At 41.8% G+C, this 19,014-nt stretch overlaps 1 protein-coding gene across 2 annotated transcripts in view; it reads right to left on the bottom strand.

The window, feature by feature from the left end:
- LOC308688100 (protein NLRC3-like) overlaps positions 1-19,014 on the bottom strand; it is a 77,789-nt gene that overhangs the window by 6,702 nt on the left and 52,073 nt on the right. The window contains exon 6 of one of the 2 annotated variants that reach the window (XM_081360984.1): positions 5,391-5,564. The exons of the other annotated variant lie outside the window; for it this stretch is intronic. Coding sequence (XP_081217110.1) covers positions 5,391-5,564 — 174 coding nt within the window. The remainder of the gene's footprint in view (positions 1-5,390; positions 5,565-19,014) is intronic. 2 annotated transcript variants of the gene reach the window in all.

The following is a 19,014-nucleotide window of genomic DNA, read 5'->3' as shown; positions in this document are numbered from 1 at the left end:
TCTCTGTCTCTGTCTCTCTCTCTCTCTCTCTCTCTCTCTCTCTCTCTCTCTCTCTCTCTCTCTCTCACACACACACTCACTCTCACACACACACACACACACACACACACACACACACACTCTCACTCTCACACACACACACACACACACACACACACACACACACACACACACACACACACACACACACACACACACACACACACACACACACACACACACACACACACACACACTCACACACACACACACCACAACACACACACTCCCTCACTCATTCTCTCTGTCTCTCTCTCTAACACACACACACACACACACACACACACACACACACACACACACACACACACACACACACACTCCCTCTCTCACTCACTCACTCTCTCTCTGTCTCTTACACACACTCCCTCACTCACTCAATTCAATTCAAATCAATTCAATTCAATTCAGAAAGCTTTATTGGCATGACAAAAAAGTACATTTTGTATTGCCAAAGCATCACAACAACATAGAAAATGATTTAGAACATTTAGTACACAAAATTATAATAATAGTTAAATTAAATAAAAAAGATAGTATTATATATATTATCTTGGCTAAATATTGCAAAAATAATAATACAGATATTCATAAAGCAATAATAATAGTGTAAATAAAGATTAATAAATAAAATAAAAAGGATTATATTGCAGAAATCATGTATATAAAAAACAAAAATAAACACTGAACTCTCTCTGTCTCTGTCTCTCTTTCACACACACTCACACTCACTCACACACACACACACACACACACACACACACACACACACACACACACACACACACACACACACACACACACACAACACAACACACACACTCCCTCACTCATTCTCTCTGTCTCTCTCTCTAACACACACACACACACACACACACACACACACACACTCTCCCTCTCTCACTCACTCACTCTCTCTCTGTCTCTTACACACACTCCCTCACTCCCTCTCTCTGTCTCTGTCTCTCTCTCACACACACTCACACTCACACTCACACACACACACACACACACACACACACACACACACACCTTCACTCATTCTCTCTGTCTCTCTCTCACACATTTAAATTCTTTATTTGATTTAAAAGATAAACATATATCATGGCATAATCCAAATTTGGCAGAAAGATGTACAACAGCAGCCAATATCTCAGTCCATTATGCACATTAAGGGTAAAGGTGGCACCTTCGCCTCCATATATAGAGGCTACCAATTACTGCTGAAATAGAACAATATCTTGTCAGTTTTTTGGCCTTGTTCTTATGTAATAATATATTTATTTTTTTGTATAGCGCCTACAGACAAGCATAACAGCAAATGAATAAACACAATGGAAATAAAAAAAACAAATAAACACATAAAATCAAGTTCATGTAAAAGCAATCCTAAAATAAAATGTTTTAAGAAGAGATTTAAAAGTCACTAATGTACTTGCTTCCCTGATGTCGGCCGGAAGAGAATTCCAGAGCTTAGGAGCATAGACAGAAAATGCTCGGTCACCCCACGTATGAAGCCGTGTCTTCGGAACAACCAAAAGACCACTCTGAGAGGAGCGCAGATTGCGACGTGGTGTGTAGGGGATTAATAAGTCAGTCAAATACTGAGGTGCCAGATTGTGCAGAGATTTATAGGCCAGCATTAGGATTTTAAAATCAATACGGTACCTAACAGGTAGCCAGTGCAGGGACTCCAAGACAGGGGTTATATGGTCCCTGGCCCTGACCCCAGAAAGTACTCTAGCAGCTGAATTTTGAAGATATTGCAATTTATCCAATGATGATTTAGATACCCCAGCTAGAAGACCATTGCAGTAGTCAATGCGCGAAAAGACAAAATAGTTTATCAACTTCTCAGCTACCGAAAAGGACAACATAGTACGTAGCCTGGCTATATTTCTGAGGTGATAAAATGATGTCTTAACTGTATTCTGGACAAAAGGCTCAAATGACAGTGTGGCGTCAAATATGACACCCAGATTTTTTAATTTGGTCTTAAACTCCAGTGCAACGCCATCAACAGACAGAGTAGGAGACCCAACCTTTCGCAGTTGATGTGGAGATCCAAGGAGCATAACTTCTGTTTTTGAGCCGTTTAGTGACAGAAAATTATTGGACATCCAAATCTTTATCTCAGCAATACAGTTAGAAAGATGCCCAACGTTCACTTGTTGACCCGGTCTAGTATGTATATAAATCTGTGTATCATCAGCATAAAGGTGATAGTTAAGGTTGAGAGATTGTAGTAATTGACCAAGTGGATAGATGTACATACTAAAAAGTATAGGACCCAAGACTGACCCTTGTGGAACACCCGTATGAACAGGACCAACTTTGGACCTATAACCACCCATAAAAACAAATTGACTGCGGTCAGTGAAATAGGACTTGAACCAGTCAAGAACAGTCTCTGACAAGCCAAATACATGTTCGAGGCGATTGAGTAATAGAGCATGATTTGACAGATTTCTCACATCAGAATTGTGCTTTTTTAAAACAGGAGTAACCGCAGCAGTTTTAAGTGCTGCTGGCACCTCCCCAATTGACAAAGAGTCATTTATTATAGCAAGAACTGAGGGACATAAAGGACCAAAGCAAGATTTAAACAGGCCACCAGGCATGGGATCAAGTATGCAGGTGGTAGCTTTCATACTAGAAATGTAGTCCACAGGTCTGCAGGCCTCTTACACACAACTTATGCACATGGCCTAATCTTAGCTGCGCATTAAACATCTTTTTCTGTGTTTTCGGCGGCAGTTACAACGGGTGAGATGTTTTTAGTGTTTGCCGGCGTCCACCATTACCCACACACACACACACTCCCTCACTCATTCTCTCTGTCTCTCTCTCATACACACACATACAAACACACTCACACACACACTCTCTCTCACTCTCTGTCTTACACACACTCCCTCACTCACTCTCTCTGTCTCTCTGTCTAAATTCAATTCAATTCAATTCAATTCAAATGAGCTTTATTGGCATGACACACACACACACACACACACACACACACACACACACACACACACACACACACACACACACACACTCACATGCACACACACACTCCCTCACTCACTCTCTCTGTCTCTGTCTCTCTCTCTCTCAATTCAATTCAATTCAATTCAATTCAATTCAATTCAATTGAGCTTTATTGGCATGACTTGCACAGTATTGCCAAAGCATTGGCCATTACATAAATGGACATTACATACACAAATAATCAATAAATTCAATAAATCAATCAGTAAACAAATGCATGAATACATTTATATAATCAAGAAAAAAAAAACACCTTTGTACATTTGTACCAACATTCAGACAAGATAAGAATGAGAATGATTCTGACTCTAGTTTTGTCCACTGGCTGACTCTGGTAGTTTGTGGCAGGCTGTTACATATTTTGCTGCTGTTGTGATTGAGCTAGAGTTCTCTCCCAAAATATGATTTAATTTTTCTAAATAGGGCTTGGGCGTTGTGACGTCATTACTTGGCGTGGCGACCATGTTGATGGCCTCGCGAATGTAAACATACAGCAAGTCGAACGAGGAGAAGCAGAGTTGGGAGAAAGAAAAGAAAGGTCTGTGACGTCTGTTGTGAGTAAGTGAATAAATAGATTTGAGTGATTTCGCCATTTACTCGTTCTTGTTTATGTTACGTAGGCTAGATCTCTTCTCTTAGAGCTGTTAATTTTTATGAGAGGTCGTAACAGTCTATTTGATCATATGCATCAGTCGGAGTGCCTGGTAGTAGCTGTTAGGCAGGTGAAAAGCATTTAGTTAATGTTGAATATTGGTTGAAAATTTACCTATTGTGCGTACCGTTTTGGCTCCCGCTGGCTACAGGGGATCCGCGCTGCATTTTGTTTAAAAAACACCTTATATATTATGTAAGGTCCCGTGGCAGGTGCATATATCCATGACAGGTCCCGAGGAAGGTGCATATATCCGTGACTGGTCGAGTGGCAGGCGCATATATCTATGGCAAGCCAAAGTATTCATAAACGCCTGGTCAGGCGTCTGATTGCACACTGACACGTCAAAAGCGTGCGTTTCGACCCTGATGCACGTCAGGACGTGTGATCTGCCATTTAAAATGCACGTTCTCGACGAGCGCTTTGGGGTCACCGAAAATGCACGTTTTTGAAAATTTGACAGAGGAGAGGATTATAATTGGTGAGTTATTATAATTCAATAGCTATCATTTAGGTAAAAAAAAACTAATTTTTTGATTTTTTGATTTTTTTTTTGATCCGTGACCACAAAGTGCACGTTAAGAACGCATGCTTTTATGGAAAATCGTGCGTTTGGCTGTCGAAACGCACGCTTTTGACGTGTCAGTGTGCAATCAGACGCCTGACCAGGCGTTTATGAATACTTTGGCTTGCCATAGTGCACGGTTACGAGCGTGCTCAAGACTCTGAGAGTGTCAGAGCTCTGTCACAAAACCAATAATTGAACTAGACAGAAGTGACAGAACCCTGACACTTTGTTGTTTATGATGGGATAATTCTTGAGTTTCAGTCAGAATTCAGCCAGAGAAAACGTGCACTTCAGTTCAGCGATGACTAATCTGAACGCCACTGATTGGCCATCACACTCAAACTCAACAGAAATGTGTGTGATTGGTTATACATTATTAAAAATGCTTTGTCACAGTTTTTAATAAATGTGATAAGTGATACTGTTTGAAGGCAAATGCTTGGATGGGTGAAAAAAAAGAAGAAAAGTCTGAAAATTGCTTTCCAAAACAACAATTGTGGCTGTTCATGCGTTTATGTCTAGGATTGTTGTTGATCTTTAACATTATAGAAATGAACAATATGACATCTTTTGAAACGCAATGCTGTTTCAACATTTTCTCTGTACTTTTATGGGGGATTTAGTTTTTGTATTTTATTTATTTGTAAATTGATGGTGAAATAAAGTTTTAAACATACACACACATATATATATATATATATATATATATATATATATATATATATATATATATATATATATATATATAACAACCTCTCTCACACATGCACCGTGTCATAAATGGGTTCACAGACATGTTCGAGAAGGTTATCTGTTTGGGTGATCGGTGTAAGATGGGGGTCTCTTAAAGAGTATGTTGGGAAATGAAGGAGGAAGTTCCAGTTCTACAGCTTCTATAGTATCAGAGTCTATACATTATTTTCTCAACACATTCTCACTAACAACTTATCTGGATGCTTTGTCAGGACTGCTTGGTGTCACTTTTTAACACACTGGGACCCCTTCAGTGTTCAAAAACTATTAAAAACTCTCAGTCTCTCTCACATACACACCAGCCAGGATGATTCATACTGATCCACTTACTTGAGTTTGTCCAGTGTGCAGTCTGGGTGCTTCATTGCATCAGAGAGCAGCTTCAGTCCTGATTCTCCTGGGTGATTGTAGCTCAGATCCAGCTCTCTCAGGTGTGAAGGGTTTGAACTCAGAGCTGAAGCCAGAGCAGCACAACCTTCTTCTGTCACCAAACACTGAGATAATCTACAACAACAGTAAGTGTTCATGTCAGTGTGCTTCATTTTTAGAGAATATACACAACAATAAACAACACGGCTCTTCAAACCATCAATTATCTTTACAAGGACCTCTGATTGATTACAATTAGTGATGTTGAGATTACCCAATTTCAAAATTGACCGTTATTACAATGGTCACATTATTAACCCTTGTGTGGTGTTCATATTTCTGTTACTCAGCCAGTGTTCATGGGTCTGGTGGACCCGCTGCATTTCTGGGTTTTTAATTCAACACAATCAAAAATGTTATGTTAAAATACTCAACTGATGTTTACTTCATCCCAATTACAAGCAATATAAACAGCATATATGGTTAATATTTTCTCTTTACCTTTGTTAGATCACATTTAAGAATTGCAACCTCGTGTGGGAATGGCAGGAGTAGAAGCACAAAACTCACTCTTGCACTCTTTCACACAATCTCTCTCTCACACGCACGTACACACACACTCAAGCACACACATACACACACCCACAACACACACACACACACATACACATGCACACACACACACACACACACACTTGGATTTGTGGTGTACGGTCACTCTCCATAGGCATAATGGTGTTTCTAATGTACAAAATGTATAATCTGTCCCCCTACACTAACCCTACCCCTAAACCTACCAATCACAGAAAACTTTTGGCATTTTTTGAATTTCAAAAAACACCATTTAGTATGTTTTAGTATGAGGACACAGATGTCGTCATAAACCATGTTTACGTTGTAATACCCATGTTATTATACACATTTGTGTCCTCATAAACCATATACAAGAACATACACAGACTAACAGCAGGCCCTGACAGGAGGAGGACAGAGTAAAGGTACACAGGACCTACAATTTCCACACTTTTATTAGCCCCGGGTCCAGTGGACCCGAACATCCTGTGTGTAATATAAATGTGTAGGGGGGGTGTACAGTGTGTTTTCATTGAAAATGTGTTCTGATATATATTCCTCACAGAAAATGAGCCAAGGCCAATGACTCTCAGTTTGAAAAACTAATTAATTGTATCATTTTTCTTTTGATAAAAAATTAAAACGGGTCCAACAGACCCGAACACCATACAAGGGTTAAACAGTAAGAATTTGGAAGCTATGTTTAAAAATAAATAAATTAATTAATTAGTCTGACTTGTGTGTGGCGTGACTCTGCAGTGGCCGAGCCAGGATTTTTTCACAGGGGTGGGCAAGGGCAAGCAACCAGTCTGGGGTGGCACAGAAATCTTAATCATTAATCATCTCTGTATCTGTGCATCTCTGCACCTGAACTGATGACCTCTGTTTCTGTGAATCTCTACACCTGAACTGGTGATCTCTGTATCTGTTCATCTCTGCACCTGAACTGATCATCTCTGTATCTGTGCATCTCTGCACCTGAACTGGTGATCTCTGTATCTGTGCATCTCTACACCTGAACTGGTGATCTCTGTATCTGTATATCTCTGCACCTGAACTGGCGATCTATGTATCTGTGCATCTCTGCACCTGAACTGGTGATCTCTGTATCTGTGCATATCTGCACCTGAACTGATGATCTCTGTATCTGTGCATATCTGTATCTGAACTGATGGTCTCTGTATCTGTGCATCTCTGCACCTGAACTGATCATCTCTGTATCTGTGCATCTCTGCACCTGAACTGATCATCTCTGTATCTGTGCATCTCTACACCTGAACTGTGATCTCTGTATCTGTATATCTCTGCACCTGAACTGGTGATCTCTGTATCTGTGCATCTCTGCACCTGAACTGACCATCCGTGTATCTGTGCATCTCTGCACCTGAACTGATCATCTCTGTATCTGTGCATCTCTGCACCTGAACTGATCATCTCAGTATCTGTGCATCTCTGCACCTGAACTGATCATATCTGCATCTGTGCATCTCTGCACCTGTGCATCTCTGCACCTGAACTGATGATCTCTGTAACCAAAGCTCCCGACCGCTTTCGAAACAGCAGAATATCACTTCCACTACGTGTTTCGCTATTATCGACTAACTGAAGATATTGTCTCAGATCAGGGGTTTCAAGTTCATATCTCAGGTCTGGAAAACCTTCTTTCGCCAATGTAAATATAAACCTCACATCAGGATATCACCCACAATCGAACAGCCATACCGAATGCCTAAAACAAGAACTCACAAGGTTTCATAGAATATAGTGTCAGCAGAATTAGTCGGACTAGAGCCGCTTCTTACCCTGGGAAGAATATGCTCAAATTCCCTTCAGAAACCCTCCACTGGCATTACTCCTTTCCAGTGTGTCCTGGGATTTCAACACCTTTTATTTCAGTGGTCAGGGGAACCCTCTGAGTTACCGGCCGTTGACGACTGGCTCTGACGGAGCGAGACACTATGAAACCAAGCGCACATCCAACTTCTGGATAAGGCGGAGTGAACTGCGATGCTAATCGTGTCTCATGAATGCACAGTCTGCACAAAATACCAAAAGCCAATTTCAGGGTTTTCATTAAGTAACAAATTAAATTTCGATTTGTTTTTCATCAAACAGTATCATATACCCCTAGAACACTTGGGAATATAAGACACGTCACATGGGACCTTTCTGTGATACTTTTGGATCTTTTTTTAAGCTTGATTCTGGTCACTATTCACTCCCATTATGTGGATGAGCGTGAGCATGATATTTTATTTTAAGTCTCCTTCTGTGGTCCGAAAAAAAAGAAGGACATACTGCATTAGAAGAACACCAAGGTGATTACATTATGACTTTCATTATTAACTCTTTCCACACCATTACACATCTTCTGAAACAGTTCTGAATCTCCTGAACAAAACACAAAGACGATTCAGAAACAAGGGATCTCATATGAAATCATATGCATATGTGAAATAACGCGATCACCAACATTAAACAGCATATAAATCAAAACTGCCTAATGTTACTGAATTAAATGTCGATTCATGATGAGCTATAGGCCCGTACAAGCATTAGGGGTGTTGAAGGACTCGATCTACTCTATCTGTGTTTTTATCATTGTTCTGAATTCGATCTGGATGTGGTCTTTGACAAAACAACGTTATCATAACCGGCAATGTTCGCGTGGGAGTGTGCAGACGTTAGTGCAGAGAGGAGACCCTGAAGCGGAATGAATGATCATTGTCAGAAGAGCTGAGTGGTGCTGTGAAAGAGGTTTATGTTTTAAAGAAAAACGTACATTGGACAAGCTAGATATTGTGGGGAGCAGTGGTAAAATTGGGCCGGGGCTCTCCGGGGCTCAGCTCCGGCACATAAGCCTGCTCGTTTGTGTCCTGATGTGCCTGTTTGCTGTCAGCTGCCTACTGGAAATTATGTCACACAAAATTTTATGAAAGTGATGCTTTTGAAAACACATTTCTGACAATAAATGAAAGATTTTTGAAATGTCATGCCTATTTTGTCTCGGCGGAGCTGAGATGAGAACAATCGGAACACGGCCGTATTCTTGTTCAGCTGCTTAATCTCGTTGTAAGTCGATCATGATCGCGCACCGCTCACGCATGCCATGCGCATCTAGGTAGGCTACTACTCAGAACTCTGACACGGATAAATGTACGCTGTAATATATAATGAATGTTCCTGGGAGATCCGTAGTTTCCGCGGGATGTGGAAGCGCACAAAAGTTCCAGAACCTTCTACTGCCTTAAAAAAAAAAAAAAAAAACTCACAAGCTGCTGGCCGCCACTGCAGCAGTTCAGCACAACGTTGGTTGTACAAAAAGTGCCCTGGCCTTGAATGACAAGGTAAGGAAAATATGTTTGGCACATTGTATGGGTCACTATATCATAACAAGGTAATACAATGTGTAATCAAGTGATGTCAATTCCAGCGTTATGGACGTAACATTTGCAGTAAAAACTTGAAATATAAATTCTCAGAAAATGCATTTAATACCAATATATTGAAACTGTTAATATATCCATACTCCTTTAACCCTCTGGGGTCTAAGGTGTTTTTGGGGTCCCTGACATGCCCTGACATTTGTGCTTTTTTCAGTTGCTTATATACATATTAATGGCAAAGGTGTAATTATACTCTATTTAGCACAAACATGGCTACCATAATATGTGAGCAACATGAATGTACATGTTTGCATTTTTGAGAGAATAATGTTTATGCATGGTTATTGAAAAAACTAAAAACTAAAGTTTCTGAAATAAGGCCACAAAACACATACTAAATATGTGTCAATAAGACTTTTGACTAATGGATGTTTTTTCTTCAAAATGATGTGAAAATCATCCTGCCTAATCATTCACATAACACAATACATTGATTTAAATTTTGCAAAGCACTTTCTGTTTGTAAAGGCAATATGCGAGTGGGCGTCAACGATCCAACACCATCATGCATATTTAGTGGTTCGCACCTGAGGAGACAATGGGGCCCGCATACTTAATGAGCCATTCATTCAGGTGTGTCACTGAGCCACAAGAAAGAATGCAAGAGCAACAGTTGGAAGAATCTCAATTTTTTTTTTCTTCACAAATCGTGCTTGCAAATTGTCCTATAATATCCAAGGAAAACATGTCTAGTAATTGTGCAGTTAATTCTCATACTGTATTTTCAGTTTTGGAATATGTATCCTCTCCCCAAATTTGTCACTAATAAAACACATTAAAAATTATTTAAAGAAAAGGCTTATATTTACCTTTTAAATATTTACATCTACCTTGTAATTTATTTATTTTTTATTAAAAATGTTACAATTACAACAACAATTCAAGTGTAATCTTTCTTTGTAAAAACTAAAGTATACATTTTATCATACATATTTCAAAGTTAAGGATTCATTACTTAAATAAACACTAGCCTATAACATATTATTTGATTACTTTATTTTTGACAAAACATACTATATTTAACATATGAGCAAAAATTGGCAAACAAAAGCTTATTTGAGGTGGCAGATATTTTACAGTAAAAATGTATAATCTATCCAAAACTAATCAACGAATTGTTATCTTTCATATGTCTGTAACATAGGTCTTTCATTTTTATTATAAGAACTATAAATGTTAATTTGCAGTTTAATACGTTGCTTATACAAATACATTTTATTTCAACATATTTCAGTCGATTTTTACTCAGTATAGCAATACAGTTTGCTAAAAGCGAAACATTCATTCACACACAGAAACGCAATTCAAATTTAAACCGTTTTTTTTTTTTTTTGCGAGTTGTGGTAAACAGCGTGCATCTCTGCTGTTCATTCATTCACACACAGAAACGGTGTAAACAAGTACAATGATCTGAATAAGCTTGATGTGTTTTCTCGAGCTGATATGGGGGCGTTCACAGGTTTGCGTGGATTGCCTCAGTCATTTGTGTTTGAATAGCGTGCGCTCTCCATGGGTGGGGTAAAAATAATGAGCTGAGATGAGAACGACTGACATCTCTCTCTTTTCATACAGATTGCATAACTGAGAATATTTGTTTTTTTATAAAAAATACTTCATTTTAAAGAAGAGAATTCAAGCTTCATGCCTGTGTGCCTGTGTGACTGTTTGACTGGGTATTCGCCGAGTTATGGTTCATTTTCGGACGCGTTTCAGAATGGACTTAACTGACAGAGAGAAAGCAGAACTTGCTTCGTGTTTATTTTTCTTTATTTGGCAAAAAGCACAACACTTTGTTTTTATTGGCCCTCATTTATCAATCTTGCGTAGAAATGGGCGTATATATTGGCGTAAGATTATGCTTACACTCTTCTCATCGCCTGATTTATGAAGCTGTGCGTACCTTTGAAATTCTGGTGTACGCAATACCTGCCCTTGATAAATGCCGCGGCTGAAATCGATCGTTAACACGCCCCTATATATTCAAGTCTCCGCTCCCCCCACGCCCTCATTTTACGCCATGGACACACGGAAGACGGCAAAGAAGAGAAACTTCTTTGAGAAAGAGAAAGCGAAACCAGGGAAGTGGAAAGAAACAAAATTGATTTCTAGATTTTTATTATTAATGACGCTTATTGTTATTTAGAAGAAAATTTCGTTATTATTATTATTATTTGTATTATTATTATTATTTAAAATAAGAAGAATGGCATTTTTATTATTTTGTCAGTCTGAATTATTTTTTTGGTCATTGAAAGCCTTTCATTACTAAACCCAGTCCGTGCACACCTGCCGGGCCTAACCCTGGCCTAACCACCGTTTCAAAGAATACAACGGCGAGCGCGTCGAGTATAAACGCCTCGTCCGTTTGGGGAGGTGCACGCGCAGTCTGCGGAGACTCGCGCTGCGGAGCCAGGCGAAAGTATAAACAAGGCTTGAAACGTCAGGTAAAGCGCACAGGCTCGCAACTTAAGGAATATGCCTACAATTGAAATGCTTTGGCAAATTCACACAAATTAAACATTGAAGTCCATGTTGCACAGAAATAAACACTGAAGTTTATAATTACTATGTTGTTGTTGTTTTTTATAGTGGGTCATAATATATTATATCTTTTAGTTTGTCAGTGCGTTTTGTGGTGTTAGGAATTGTTTTTCTGCGCATTCCCGCTCTCAAAACGTGCGTACACCACCTCCCGAGCTGGCGTAGGATTTGAGCGTGCCGTACGCCAACGTCCATATTGATAAATCTCAAAGTCACCGTGGTTTTGGGTGTACGCCAGGTGTACGCTGGAAATTTGGTGTACGCACTTTTGATAAATGAGGGCCATTGTGAGTATACACAAAAAAAATACACACTTAACAGGATCGATTGATGTATGAAACTCCTATGGAAAATCAAAGTCAACAGAGTATTTATGAGTCTCTTTTACACTGATAAAAAAAGCGAGCTGGTATCGCTGGCGATACCGCCGACCCCAGGGGGTCAATAAAGGAGTCCAGACATTAGAAAAATATAAGTCTATACATGCGTTTTATATTTAATATGAGGGAAATAGGCTACATATGCCGTGGACGTGACACAAAAAATCTTTAACTTTTAGGTGACAAAATATTTTTTTGTAATTCTGTGAATTACACTGCGCAAACCAAAAGTAATACTACCCACCAGATCAAGAAGGCTTGGCTCTCCACAGAACAGAACATAACATATTCATTTTATTTTATTTTTCATGTTCGCATTTATGAGGAAAAAACAATGTTACGGACGTGAGCGCTCTGAAAGCGGCACTAAAGACTGCTTTAAAACTTTCACTGAGACCTCAAACAGAAAGCACAAAGCCTTTCTTTAACATTTATTTCGTTTTGTATTAATTGTATCTTAATTTTAATCAATGTTTCATCAACCAATTGCCTGGATTTAATAAATAAGATTGCAGACAATAAATAAATAAATAAATAAATAAATAAATAAATAAATAAATAAATAAAGCAGACAATAGATAATCATGACACGGAGGCGCTGGCGCGTGAACCTGGAGATTGTCTCATAAAGGAACCGAAACTCAGTGATAAGGTAGCCTACTTGCCTGACAGACCTGAGACGTATATAGAAAGCTTGAAATGTCTTATTTTAAACAGAACAATTCAAAATGAAAGAAAACAGACTGCTGCTTGTGTAATCTGTATGAAATGCGCCTTTCTCTCTGGCGCGTTCACTACTGCAAAGATCGCGAGTTGTCAACTTCATCTATGCAGGGCTCTGATGATGGGGGTATTGGTCCTGAGGTGGTATGTGAACCTCGGCGAGCCACAGATTTGTCTCTCAGAGCCACCAACGAGAAGGCAAAATCAATCGGCAGGTCTATGGCAGCCCTGGTGTCGACTGAAAGGCATCTGTAGCTCAACCTCAGCAATATTAAAGAAAAGGAGAAAATTTTTCTGAGGGATTCGCCTCTTTCTACGTCTGGTCTCTTCGGCGGTGCAGTTAATACTGCGGTTGAGAAATTTCAAGAGGCATCAAAGCAGGCAGCTGCTTTACAGAAACTCCTCCCCCACCGTTCTCATCAGCAGGCTGCTGGGCGTGAGCAGCCTCAAATATCTAAAAGTAGCTCTTCATATCGTGCCACTCAAAAGCAGAGCGTTGCCTCCCATGCTTCCCCTCAGAGATCTCAGGGACACGGAGGGCGCTCGCAACACTAGCCTTCGAGGGGTAAAACGGATCTGCGGACCGTTATTATCGCCAAGAAGGCTGGTGCAAAAAGGTCCTGACACCCGAGGGTTCAGGCCAATGAGGGTAGTCCCCCCAGAAAGTAGAGCAGTTAGCACCTCTTTTTACGGTGCCCATCTCTCTTCGGTGCCCTCAGGGGACCGTTCTGCCAACCCTGCCACCTCTGGTGTTTCAGGGCGCAGCGGTCTCCGGAGAGCACATATCTCAAGGACCACCCGGAGAAGTAGTGGCCTCGGGATGCCCGCCCCCTCTGAGGAGGGATTTAGAGCAGTCCGTTCAGTCGTTCCCTGCCGGTCCTCCGTTACAGGGCGATGGACTGACTACTCAACAACAACAAAATCCAGAAGCCAGTCTCGAGAGGCTGGTACCTCTAGTATGATCTTTGACAGCATGGAAGCTACTGCCAAATGTTTCTCGTTGGGTCCTGCAGACCGTAGAAAAAGGGTATCAAATACAATTCGGGTCACGCCCACCCCGGTTAATGGGGGTCCTATCCACAGTGGTGGCCCCCGAGCAGGTTCTGGTTATGGAACAAGAAGTGAACACTCTGTTAGAGAAAGGGGCCATAGAATATGTACCTCCCTCCAACAGGGAAGCAGGGTTTTACAGTCAGTACCTCATAGTTCCAAAAAAGGACGGCGGATTGCGTCCCATTCTGGATCTTCGAGTTCTAAACGAGTCAGTTATGAAGTTCATGATGTTAACATTGAGACAGATCGTGCCACAGATCAGGTCCGAGGACTGGTTTGTCACGATAGATCTCAAGGACGCGTATTTCCATGTTTCCATCCGTCCGTATCACAGGAAGTTCCTGAGGTTTGCTTTCGGGGGCAAAGCTTACCAATATCGAGTTCTTCCATTCGGCCTAGCTTTATCACCCCGCACTTTCACCAAATGCGTGGATGCAGCTCTGGCACTCCTGCGCCTTCAGGGTATTCGCATCATGAACTACATCGACGATTGGTTGATTTTAGCTCAGTCGCATCAGTTGGCAGTTCGGCATTGAGATGTCGTTCTCGCACACATGAAAGAGTTGGAGTTACAGCTAAACGCCAAGTCCTCACTCCACTTCAGAGGACCACTTTTCTGGGTGTAGTTTGGGATTCAGTGTCGATGCAGGCGCGCCTGTCTCCGCCATGCATAGAGTCCATCCTTGCAGCAGAGTATAAAGCTAGGCCAGTCACTCACTGTCAAACAGTTTCAGAGACTGTTGGGCCTTATGGCAGCAGCTTCCAACGTGATGCCTTTTGGACTACTGCACATGAGGCCCCTGCAGTGGTGGCTCAGGACCAAGGGGTTTTGCCCGAGGAGCAACCCATTTCACAAAATCAGGGTCACGCGGCGCTGCTTATGTGCCCTGGTTATGTGGAAGAAACCTTGGTTCCTGTCCCAAGGTCCCGTGCTGGGAGCTCCTTGTCGTCGCAAGATGCTAACGACGGATGCTTCCCTCACGGGTTGGGGAGCGATCCTACAGGGTCCTTCAACTTAGGGTCTGTGGAGAGACCATCATCTATCATGGCACATCAACCGCCTGGAGATGTTGGCTGTATTTCTAGCTCTCAAGCATTTTCTCACAGATCTCAAGGGACACCATGTTTTAGTTCACACAGACAACACATCGGTAGTCGCCTACATAAATCATCAAGGGGGTTTGCGCTCACGCCCATTATGAAAGCTGGCACGCCATATCCTCTTGTGGTCCCAAGACAAGCTGTTGTCGCTCAGAGCAGCTTACATCCCTGGGGACCAGAATTTAGGAGCAGACATTCTGTCGAGACAGAGGCTGAGGCCAGGGGAATGGAGGCTCCACCCCGAGGTGGTGGAGCAGATATGGAGGGTGTTTGGCCGAGCACAAGTGGATCTGTTTGCGTCTCGAGAGACGTCTCACTGTCCACTTTGGTTCTCCCTCACGCATCCAGCTCCTCTGGGACTGGATGCTATGGTACAGACGTGGTCGAGGCTGCGTCTATATGCTTTTCCCCCAATCGCTCTGCTCCCGGGAGTTCTGGAGAGAGTTCGCAGGGACCGGATTCACCTACTTCTTGTAGCCCCGCGCTGGCCGGGCAGAGTATGGTTCCCCGATCTCGTGTCTCTCCTCGACGGGCCTCCCCTGGAGCTACCCGTCAGGAGGGACCTTCTGTCCCAAGCGGAGGGCTCGATATTTCACCCCGACCAGAACTGTGGAAGCTGTGGGCTTGGCCTCTGAGGGGGCCCAGCTCATAGAGTCAGGTCTCTCAACTGAGGTTGTAGAGACCATTCTACATTCCAGAGCTCCCTCCACGAGGAAACTTTATGCCCTGAAGTGGAGAGTTTTCACTTCCTGGTGTAGTGACCGTTGGTTGGACCCAGTTAACTGCCCAGTTGGTACAGTGCTGGAGTTCCTGCAGGAGCGGTCCACTTCAGGTCTAACCCCGTCCACCTTAAAGGTTTACGTGGCGGCCATAGGTGCTTACCACATTCCTTTGGGTGGAATGTCTGTGGGGAAGGACCGTTTGGTATCTCGTTTCCTTCGTGGCACTTTGAGGCTGAGGCCTGCAGCTCGTTCCAGGGTGTCCACTTGGGATTTGGCTGTTGCTCTCCAAGGCCTTTCCCTGGCCCCTTTCGAGCCTATAGAGGATGTACCGGTCAAATTTCTGACACTGAAAGCTCTTTTTCTCCTCGCTATTTATTCTCTTAAGAGAATAGGGGATTTACAGGAATTGTCGGTTGCTCCCTCATGCTTAGAGTTTGCACCTGGTATGGTCAAAGCATTTCTCCATCTTACGCCAGGTTATATCCCCAAGGTTCCCACTAATGTGGCTAGACCTATTATTCTGCAGGCCTTCTGTCCTCCTCCCTTTCAGAATACGGACCAGGAAAGAAATAATTTGCTCTGCCCTGTTCGGGCGTTAGATGCTTATGTCCACAGTGCTGCCCTCCTGAGTAAAACTGATCAACTGTTTGTGTGTTTTGGGCCCCCAAATAAAGGGGTCCCCTGCATCTAAGCAAAGAATGAGCAAGTGGGTGGTTGAGGCCATTTCACTTGCTTATGAAAAAGCTTGCTTATAAAGCTACTACTACTACTTATGAGGCGGCCGGACAGCCTTCTCCTTTGGCTGTCCGGTCTCACTCTACAAGGAGTATGGAGGCCTCCAAGGCCCTTATATCAGGAGTTTCCATTCAGGATGTTTGTGATGCGGCAGGCTGGTCCTCACCGCACACCTTCGTCAGATTGTACTCTCTGGACCTAGACTCTACACCAGGGTCTCAGGTTTTGTCATCCTAGTGCTGCTCACTCGATTTCACACAGGACAGACATTGGTAGCTATGGTGGCGTTGGTATAGACGTTCCCCATAGCGTCAATCTCGACGCAGCGCGAGTTCCCTTGAAAGGGAACGCCTCGGTTACGACTGTAACCTCGGTTCCCTGAAGAGGGAATGAGCGTTGCGTCACCTTGCCATATCTCCTTCATGCCTGTCAGCGACTACTTCAGACTTTACGAAGCTGGCGCTCTGTGGTGAGTGTAACTCTACCGCTGCATTAACATGTGATGTTAATGTACGTCAAGTTTTACAGTATTGGGACTGAGGCACCAGAACTGCAGCTGATAGAATGTGCGCTGTAGCACGATACTATCATATTTCTTCAAAAGCAGATTGTGGAGACATTATGTCGCACTATGTCGTGTGACATGTCACTATGTCATGTGGCATATGTCGCACTATAGGCCTACAGCCCTGCTTATGCTAATGCAAGCCTCATTGATGTAATATTTATTTATTGCAATGTTTTATGTTGAAATTTTGTATTATTTATTAAAGAAAATTATAAAAAAATTATAACAACCTACTGTAAGCCTATTTAATTCTTAATAAAGAATTCTAAAACACAAATGCTGCCAAATAACATCGGTTAGCAAGTCCTGGTCAATGTTTTAATTTTACGATCATTTAATTTAATATATCTCACTGTTATGTTTCAGTTAATAAATCTATTAACAAATCGAAATAACACGAGGTATAACACACATAATCTATTGACTAGGGATGCTCCGATCAGCATTTTTTTTCTGGGAATTCCTGGGATTTAGTATCGGCTGATACTGATCACTGATCCGATACTAAAATAAAAACAGTGCTGAATTACCTTATAAACAGTATGCCTCACTGTGTGGAAGAGACTGGGATCATTCTTTTGTGAAAGGCATCAGGCAGGCTTGACTTAAACATTACTTTCTTAACTTTATGGGGGGGGGTGCTGGATGGCTAAAATACACATTAATTGCGCAGATATTAACATAAATAAATACATGATATTCAATAAAAATAAAAAGAAGCATGGATAAAAAATAAAAAGAACAGTTTGCACTGCATAAATTTAAAATTATAAATAGATTAATTCTTATTAAAGTAACAAAAGTTCTTTAGTCAAGAGCAGTGAGTAATTTCCTCTGTTCCCTTTGTTCTTTGAATAACTTTACTGACAGAAAGCTTCATTGGCTGCTGTCCCTTTAAGATCTGCTGCTGCTGACAGAGACACGGATCTCACACGCGTCTCATTCTCTCACAACTTTTTACGTTCATTTAAGACTTTATTTAACTCATTTAAGACTGCTCAGTCTGTTCTTATGAGGATACTCGACAAAACGGAGATTTTGGCATAATTGCACGTGTTAGTGTTCGTTCAACTTCAAGCCGAAAGAGAACTCGATTCTGGTCTTTCTGTGCGTCGTGTGTGTGTCTTGAATGGTGTAAAAGCATTTGCATGAATAAGAGCACATCATATAATGTGACGCCAGCCAAAGGATGACCGAAAAAAACGGATGCTGCATTAACTGCGTTAAATATTTATCCAGTCTTCTCCTCCCAGTTCTACCAGTGACGCTTATCCAACTTCCCAACTTATCCAGCTTCCCAACAAAACAGGAGTGTTGATAGGTATGCACGTTAGCTTGTTTGTATTGGAAACAGTTTACCTGCCGACTGCATTCTGCGCATGTTGCTAACGCGTGATGTCACACACTTGCGCACAGCATAGAATTACCGCGAGAGCGTTTAGAGAGCCGACTGCTTTGTAAGCTTTCGAATCGCTCTCGCTGTAATTTGATGCCCCTACGGATCGGGCCCATTGTTACCGATACCCGATCTAAAATTTTATTCCATATCTGAGCCGATACCCGAAACAAATATCGGATCGGAGCATCCCTACTATTGACATGCATTGCCATAAGAAAAATTGGGCACACAATGTTAACGTTTAGCCTGGTTGAGTAACAACTTTTAAGAGTTCCTTGTGCACGCCCAAATCACTCTTTGCTATAGTTAACAATCTCACTAATCCACCACAACATTTTATTTCT

This window comes from Scardinius erythrophthalmus (genome assembly GCF_964197995.2).
Source record: "Scardinius erythrophthalmus genome assembly, chromosome: 1".
NCBI classification, from domain to species: domain Eukaryota; kingdom Metazoa; phylum Chordata; class Actinopteri; order Cypriniformes; family Leuciscidae; genus Scardinius; species Scardinius erythrophthalmus.
The sequence above is the reverse complement of the archived record's forward strand: the minus strand, read 5'-3'. Positions and strand labels throughout refer to the sequence as shown.